We start from the raw sequence: 9,368 nt of genomic DNA on the forward strand, positions 1-9,368 counted from the left end.
TAAATTAAAAAAATACACATTTATTATTTTTTAAATATAAAAATTATATAAAAGTTTATAGTTTTATTGTTAATATTTAACTTAAAAATAAAAAAATATAAAATAATGAAACAAATAAAATTAAAAATAAATTCCACAGAATTCTTGAATTTTTATAATTTCTTTTATACAATTAAAACTTATAAAAAAATATCTTTAAACTTAAGGAAAAAAATGTAATTTTCTTACGATTTTAATCTAAATATAATTATAAAAGAATGATACTGAGACGAATAAAGTCGTAACAAACGTACAGAAGTTACTTAATATTGTTTAATATAATAAGACATGAACTAATCTATAATTATAAATGGAACAGAGTTTATCTCGTTAAGATTCTATGACATTAAACAACAAAGTTCAAACACGATTCGTTCTTGAAACTTTGACATTTTTTTTAAAAAAATAAAACATGTTTTTAACTTATAAAAAAATTTTTAAATTAAACTTTGAAATGTCTAGAATTAAAATATATTTAAATATATATAATTTTTTTAAGTAAATATTTGTTTAAAAAATTATTTTAAAAGTGTTGTATATTTGCGCGATTCGTTCTTAAAAATTTGAAATATTTTTAAAAAATAAAAAATAATGTTTTTAAATTATAAAAATTCTTTTAAATTAAACTTTGAAATGTCTAGAATTAAAATATATTTAAATATATATAATTTTTTTAAGTAAATATTTGTTTAAAAAATTATTTTAAAAGTGTTGTATATTTGCGCGATTCGTTCTTAAAAATTTGAAATATTTTTAAAAAATAAAAAATAATGTTTTTAAATTATAAAAATTCTTTTAAATTAAACTTTGAAATGTCTAGAATTAAAATATATTTAAATATATATAATTTTTTAAGTAGATATTTGTTTAAAAAATTATTTAAAAAGTGTTGTGTACCGGTACGATATCGCGTTGTTTAGAATGAAGTTTAGGCCTACTTACCGACATTTTTTGCCATTTAAAGTAAACTGTGTTGATAGAAAATGTTTAGTTCAATGAATTTCAAATTAAATGGGTCATAATTGTGTAAGTGTAAATTGGGAATTTTCATACAAAGTTGTCGAATTTATAATCAATTCTATGATGTAAAAAATGGTGGGATGATGATGTTAAAATGGTGAAATTCCCGTCGGAAACTTGTTAAATTTAATTAAAATTAAGCTAGAATTTTGTATTGTTAATTACTTTTAAAAAATATTCTATGTTTTCTGTATTAACAATAAAAAATAAATCATAAATAGTACAAATAAAACTTATAGTAATAAATAAACAATACGCGCTTTAAACTGATGAAATACGTATTTAAACGGCGAAATTTTCATTTAATATTTATTAAATTTAATTAGAATTATGTTTAATTTTTCTGTATTTTAATTTTTCTTCTTAATAATACACAAGCTATTTTTTTTAATTAAAAATATTGCTTTGTATACTGTATACGCTTAGTACAAATGGTAACGTTATTTGAGTTAAAAATTGGCGAAATTCTTTTGAAAAATGTCATTAAATTTCATTAAAATTAAGCGAAATTCTCTGATATTTTATCGTTTCTATAAATGAATAATATTTTAATTAAATTTTTGCAATTATTTATTAATTATTTTTCGCTTGATCACGGATTTTTAGATTTATTTTACACGTTTCTCGTTTGAGAAACTGAAAATAATTACAATTAAAATGATAGAATTAACAATAATTTATACTGTTAATTAACAATAATTTATACTGTTAATTACGATTTAAAAAAAAAAAAAAAACTATGTCTACAATCCTATTTTACAACGTCATTCAAGCAGTTGAAGTCATGAAATCCTTCTAAAAATTGCATAAAATTAGTAATTTTTCAGGGTTTAAAACAATTAAATTTCCTTAAATTAACGTTTCGAAATTTAAAATAATTTATAAAATATTTAAATTTTATAAATTTGACCAAATTAGCGCGATAAAATTTGATCTGCGGTTATAACTTACCTCACATTTGCAAGGTATTTTATGCAATTCGCATAAAACTTGGAGTAGATTATTCATATTTTTTTTTCTTTAAATAAACTTTTAAAATAGCTTAATTACAATCTTATAATCCATATAAATCGTTAAATTTTCACGTAAAAAAATCGATTTTAAAGAATAAAACCGCGCATTATATAACGTGGCGTTGTAACTTGTGTTTACAGGCAGCTTTAAAATGTTTCATATCATTTTAATTACTTGTTACGGGGTTAGATAATATGTGGAAAGGAAAGAGGGGGGGTGAGTTTTGCTTCCATAGATTCGTAGAAATAAGTGGAAAGCGAGCAGGTGCCACTCGTCAAGGATAGTACAAAGCAGAAACGGTAAACGACACTCTTTTGGCAGTCTTCTAATAACTGACCCCGTTCGTAGAAACAATTCACGGACCAAATCAACTGTCTGTCTGTCACAAGACAGGTTGGAAGACAAATATTAGCAATCGGGTGTCGTTTTACTTCATCCCCACTCTCCCCAATCTGCACTGAAAATTGTGGGATCGGATTATTGCGCGATGCAGGGACGTGTCACGTGCTTGTTTCTACACTCCAGAGATGTTCCACCTTCCCTTTTTCTCTCATTTTTTTTATATAAATAAATAAAACCGATAATAATTCACTTTGACATTTTTATGTCATACCAAATAAGTTACTAAGCAATGCTTCATATGGGAATTGCGCTCGTTGAAGCGATGTAAATACACTTTTTACGCCAGAAAAAAAGGGGAAAAAATATGTGTAAAACTATATAATTTTTAATTATTTAATAGCTTCGGTTTTAATTTTAATAATTTAAAACAATACAAAATATTTTTTTTCCTTTATAAATTTCCATTAAGATCTCTCTCTTTTTAACATTAATTTAAAGACAGGAGAGTTTTAATAGACTTTTTAAAATTTTTTTAGTAATAAATAAGCTTTTCCGCTGTGTAATTTTGATAAAAACTACATTAAAATCTTCCCCGGAGGCAATTTCTTACATTAATTTAATTCTTAAAGTGAAATTTTTAGCTTTATCACTAATCGAAAACAAGATCTTAAGTGAAACTTCCACGTAAAAAAGGAAGGAAAAAATAGGGAAATTTCGCTTTAATTTTTAAAAATTTCCTTAAAATTTCTAAATAAAACATAAAATTTAGATGTTTCATAAAGTATAGAAGACAAATTATTAAGTTTTTTCTAAAGAAATTTTCGTAATTTACTAAATAAGTTGGTGAAGTGACATTCCGAAGTAAGCTTTAATATAAAGCGGTAGGGGAAAAAATAGAGAAAATTTATATTCGAATTTGTTTATATTTCTTTATAATTACCTAAAATATACACAAAATTTAGATATTTTATAAAATACAGAAGCCGTGAATGTAAGTTTTGGATGAGCCAAATTTCCTTAATTTACGAAAGAAATGATTTAATTAAGGCTTTAACTAAGCTTCAAAGTAAAACAGTAGGCTAAAAAATAGAAGAAATATAATAGAAATTCTGTATATATTTCCACAAAATTTCATAAAATTCATTAAAAAAATTAAATAATTAATATTTTTGTAAAGAAATGAAGATAATGTCAGTAAAGAACTCTCGGTAATTACAAAATAAAACAAATTTTGCAAAAAATTTCTGAAAAATTCTCTAAAATGTTTAAAATAAATCGAAATTTAGAGGTTCAAAATAAATATAAAAGTCAAATAATTAAAGAATTAATAAGCCAAATTAACAAAAGAAAGCGAGCAATGTCAATGAGCTTGAAAGTAGGGAAAAATTTGCAAATATTTTTAAAAAATTCCCTAAAATTCATGGAAAAGTTGACATTTAATAAAGCATTGAAGGCGAATGATTAAGTTTTAACAAAGCAAAACTTCCGTACATAACAAAAGAAGCAAAGAGCTAATGTTAGTGAAGTAAACAAGTCATACATCTGCAAATACGACAGGAACCATTGATGGCAACAGCGACTCACGCTCAAGGTTATAACCTAGCAATAATTAAAGATGAAATATCTTGATTTGAATAGGTAACCGGTTATATACTTGTATATAAAAGTGCGAGTCCAACAATTTATTTGAACAGTCGACTACTAGATTAATGAGCTCTCAAATCATTTTTATATATACTAATGACGTATATGAATGTTATCCAAGATAACAATATTAAATAATAATTATTTATTGTTAGATTAATAGACAACGTCAATAACTTTGAATAATATAATATAAAAAATAATATATATATATATTATTTTTAAACGAATTTATTTTTATTTATTCGAGAATAATTAAAGTTTACCGATAATTTTGACAGTAAAAAATCGTAAAAAAAATATAATTAATTAATTAATAAAATTAAATTAATTAAAATAAATATAAACGAAAAAAAATTAGTTCTATTTTACAGGAATTAATTTTAATAAAAACATAAATGAAAATTCTTAATTAGGATCTGATTTAATTTTATAATTAAACAGGTTTTATATAAAATACAATTAATTTTTATTAATTACGATTTTTAATTCCTGTAAAATAGGAATTAATTTTTTTTTTTTTGCATTTATTCTAATTAAATATTTTAAATATTAAATTAATTTTTTTCTTTTTCAAGTTAATTGACTTTTTAAACTGTTAATTTGTTATTTATTTATTTATTTTATGTATGTGTATTTTATTCTTTAAATTCAACTGAAATTCCTACGATAAAAATTATATTTAACTTATTTTTTAAATTAAATCATTAAATCATGTGAAAATTATTCATTTTGTTAGTTTTTTTAGTAAACTTTAGTGTATTTTCATATAAAAGCTGTAAAAATTAGTGTTTTTTTTTCAAAAATTAGAGCTGTTGGTATGTTTTTTTGAAAAAACCGTGTGAAATTTTTGTTTAAATTACAGATTATTTTCGAAAATTACTGCTACAAAACCAATTATTTACAGGAATTACACCCATAAAACCATTATTTTCTCGATAATTTTACATTAAACCTTCATTTTGTTTATTTTAGAGTATTTATTTAATATTTTTTTTTAAAATTCGGACGTAAAAACAAAGAATAAAAGCGAATTAAGCTCGTTAATTTTATAAAAATAAGTAAATTAAATGACAATTTGCATGGAAAAAAAATGAAATTATGCGATTTCTTTAACATAAATCACTATTAAAATACGTGATGGAAGCTTTATACTCATTTAATTATGTTTAAAACATAAAAAAAAGTAAATAAATCAGAAGAATTGATTGTGTAGTTAATTGTTGCTAGTGCGTAGTGTTATCGAATTGTCAAAAGGTTGTACTGTCAAGTGACGTGTTAGATGAAGAACAAATGTTCAAAAGGCGTAACACATAACATTACTCAACTAAGTTTATTATCGATTTTTAAAACTAAACAGCAACACAAACTATATTTAATTTTAATAATTAATAATATAAATGTCTAAAGTTATCCTTTATATAAAAAGCAACGTCATTAAATCTTAATCCTATTATTTATTACGATTTAAATCTAATTTATCTTCGTGTTTTTATAGTGTTTTATCGCATGAAACTTGCTTTAGTATGTTTCTTGTGTTATGAATACTCTCACGTTCAAATTTATGTGTTTTTATAGATACAAACGTCTTCACGTGCATTATTTCGTTGTTCTTAAACACGTTAATTTATATATTTTATGTATTTAGAAGTCAATAATCGTGTTTCAATAGTCATGAGCTTATTCTTGTGTATTCTTTATGTGTTTTTCTCTACTCGTAAACATAATTATGTTTAAATTTACTTGTTTAGATACTCACAAGCATGTTAACGTGTACATTTTGCCTCCTGTTTACGTTTCAGACGTGTTTCGTTTCTGTTTCACTAACTGTTCACGTACTCCTTTGATGTGTTTTACATATTAAAGTCGGATTTTTCATTATATAATTGTGCATTATGAACCAAGTTATATACTTGTAAGCATTATAACAAATGGAGCATATATAATAAAACTAAATGCATTTTCTCATAATTTATGTGTATATTATTTATCATCCATTAAAAGTTTCGCTATAGAAACTAATAATAGAAAATCATTTCAAGAATAACCTTCAAAGTCATGAATCGTTGAGGCAGGTTATTAAAGTGAACTTTGGGTTCGAAATCAATACAGGTTCAATATGTGGAAGGGGGAGGTTTATTTTTAATATTAATAAAAGCTTCGAGCGAAAATTTATAGACCCGAGTGTTATTTATGCAAAGGGTTTAAGAGCAATCAAAGATTACGGCAATCAGTTCCAGCCATTGCAAAATACCACCTTTTTTTTAAATTATTAAACTGCTAGACGTTTTTATTCAAAAAATAAATACTCGTCTGTCCGTCCTACGAAAGTCCACATCATTAAATCCATGACAAACAGATTCCATCAGGAGGAATAATTAAAGCACGTCCATTGTCCGTCGACCATGTAGACCCACACGCACCAACAAGAACAACCTCTTGGTATGAGAAATGAGACGTCTTTATTACAAAATACCCATTTGAATAATAATTAGATTTGTGTTCTAAACCCCTCTAACACATACTAAACCCCTTAATTCTTATACATTTTTCTTAATTAAACCATCTTCATTTTATGTTAATGAATGGTATCAGTTAATAAGTTAATCTATTGGACCGAATCTTAACCAATGATGGGGTGTTTTAACGGTTACGTTAAAATTCACGTGACGTTTTTAGGGAGGAAGCGGAAGAACGTGACTCTTAAACACTTCAAATTTCAGAATAGCGAATGCAACTTGATTGTAAACAGAACTTTGTACCACAATGCGAACTAACTACGAGTTAACCTTTGATTTATTCGGAACTGGGATACAAAGGGCTACTTCCCGAATAAGGTGAAAAACATTTTTTTTTTTTTTTGTTTTTGGTCCATTTTCGCAAGTTTTTCAAACACAAATTTCACGTAAAAACAGACGAAACCTCCGTCTGCAGTTCCGTGAAAATGCTAGAGATCAAAATCGGTGATAAAAATGAAATTTAAGCAGCAAAATTTCTAAGAAAAATCCATACGAGTGATAAATTTCCTTGGGTATAACGCGCCTCGAATCCCTCTTCCCCTTTATAACGTTGTCTAGAGGCATTTATATAATATTAATATTTATATTTGTATCAAATAAGGTCCTTACCTGAGCCTCCAAAGGTTTATCTTCAAGATCGACCATTTTGGCATCTGAGCACAACATGGAGGAGGGAGTTAGAATGGTGGCATACGCGATGATGCCATAACACGAAACATGTCTAAGGGCAAGCGAGATGGGATGGACGAAATCTCAGTGGATGAATTCAACTAAGTAAAGCGTATAGAGTAGAGGCGAGGCTTCGGGCGAACCATTCGCAGCTAGCCTCGGGCCGTGGGGGTGGAGGGTGGTGTGTGTGTGTGTAAGTGTGTGTGGTGTGTGTGTGTAAGTGTGTGTGTGTGTGTGTGTGCGTGTGTGTCCGTGTATGGGACGTGATTCAGCCTCGTTTCGATACCGAGTAAGACCTGTCGACCCGGCCAGTGACGGAGTGAGGTTGTCGCTAAGTGGTGTGGCTATCGGATTGCTGGTGCACTAACTCCGAATGGTGCACTAACTCCCCCTGTTGACGCCGAGTAACGTTATTTGCTCCCCCTGTAACGACGCGTAACCTTCTTCTATATCAAAATCACGTATTTAACTCCATTATTTCGTCTAGTAAACGTATTCTTGTACCATTTATCTTAAAATATTGTTCTAGAAAACCCTACAAAATGGCCTTACTTCGTAGCCTTGTTGGCACATTAAAACACTAATTAACTATAAAATAAATCGATAAATATACAGAATTTTGTTTAGAAATAGTCTATAAAACTCTAAATTTTATAATTATAAAAAAATTTATTACATTTATACAGTAAAGTTCTTAAGATTTCATCTTACATAAGCTTGATTTAATGTGGTTTTTACGTACAAAAAAACATTAAAATTTCAAGTTGTTTTAATAAAAAAACTAAAATTAATGTATATATTTATAAAATATAACCTTATAACTTTATAAAAATTTATTTTTAAGAGGTTATCCTAAAATATATTTTATAACCAGGCTCTAAACAAAGGTAACGTAACACGAATGTTAAACATTGGTGTATAGTAAAGTAGATATAATTATGCATGAATTTTGATAAATTTTTTATTTATAATTTAAAAATTTATTTTTTTTAATGTTAAAAATAAATCTTTTATATTTTTAAAACTTAATTTAATATATATTTAATGATTTATATTTGATAAATATAACAGGAGAAAAGGAAGAGTAGGATGAAGATGCTTCGTGATTTAAGAAGACAACGTTCTAAATTAATTTAATATATATTTAAAAAGAATAGAAATTATTTTAAAATATAAAACATTTCTTAAATTATAAATTTTTAATACTAAAAAAATTATTTTTAATGTTTTTAAAGCAAAAAATTCGCATATTTAATCAAAATTTTAGCTCTAAAAAATTCATAACGTAGGCGTTTGATAAAGTTAACAACGTTAAATTATAACTGGAAAAATTAAATTTATGATAAAAATAAATTATAATATTTATTTATTTTTTGATAATTGTTTAAGGTTATATACGACTTTATTTTTATTTTTAAATGAGACTTTAATAATTATGACATGGCATTATTTTTTTAAGCGACTCGGCGCCAAGATTGTTTGTTTATTCATCGATAAGAAACATTCTTCTCATTACAAATTCAAATAAACACTATTGAATGACATCTAATATCATAAATTCGCTTATAATTTGAATATTATTCAGTTTATAAAATAAAATTCCATAGTTTAAACTGCTAGAAGTGTAATGTAATCCCTTATTCCATATAAGCCTATATATAAGAAGTAATTAATTTAATTATATATATATTCATTAACATTTTTATTTTTTAAATTATTCTGAGGTTATATTTTATTTAATTTAACATAAAATATTAAAAATAGTTAAAAGAATAATAAATTAATAACAGAAATATGAAGGAAAGATAACTGTAAGTTGGCTTTACTGCACGACTTAAGACAACATTTTTTATCTATTTATTACTTTTATTTATGTTAGAAAGTTATTTTTAATTTTTATTTTGTGCCATTTAGCAAAAAAATAGTTAAAAAATTATTTATTTAAAAAAATAATACTAAATAATTAAGTTAAATGTAAAGAAAACACAACTGCAAATTGTCTTCATTGCATGCTTTAATAACTTTTTGGAGTTTTTACTGATGTTTTCATATTAAAAATACTGTTTTTAATATGAAAATATCAGTAAATAAGAAAAAAGTTTATGGAATAATGAATAAATA

The 9,368-nt window shown here is 25.1% G+C and overlaps 1 protein-coding gene and 1 long non-coding RNA gene across 5 annotated transcripts in view; one reads left to right on the plus strand and one right to left on the minus strand.

Moving 5' to 3' along the window:
• Positions 1 to 9,368, minus strand: part of LOC111634272 (eyes absent homolog 2-like) — a 100,076-nt gene that overhangs the window by 41,332 nt on the left and 49,376 nt on the right. Inside the window, exon 1 of one of the 4 annotated variants that reach the window (XM_023379010.1) lies at positions 7,188 to 7,546. The exons of 1 other annotated variant lie outside the window; for it this stretch is intronic. Coding sequence is in view for 2 of the 3 variants with exons in the window: in XM_023379007.1 (XP_023234775.1) it covers positions 7,188 to 7,244 (57 nt within the window). In the remaining variant the exon portion in view is untranslated. Of the gene's footprint in view, positions 1 to 2,010; positions 2,146 to 7,187; positions 7,547 to 9,368 lie in introns of those variants that run through there. 2 more of the 4 variants (XM_023379007.1, XM_023379008.1) reach the window with 2 other exon arrangements.
• LOC111634274 overlaps positions 6,683 to 9,368 on the plus strand; it is a 45,276-nt gene continuing 42,590 nt past the window's right edge. Inside the window, exon 1 of the long non-coding RNA XR_002758179.1 lies at positions 6,683 to 6,896. This is a non-coding gene — a long non-coding RNA (uncharacterized LOC111634274). The remainder of the gene's footprint in view (positions 6,897 to 9,368) is intronic.

The sequence above is a fragment of the Centruroides sculpturatus genome, unplaced genomic scaffold (genome assembly GCF_000671375.1).
Source record: "Centruroides sculpturatus isolate CEXI.00-Female unplaced genomic scaffold, Cexi_2.0 scaffold897, whole genome shotgun sequence".
Taxonomy (NCBI): Eukaryota; Metazoa; Arthropoda; class Arachnida; order Scorpiones; family Buthidae; genus Centruroides; species Centruroides sculpturatus.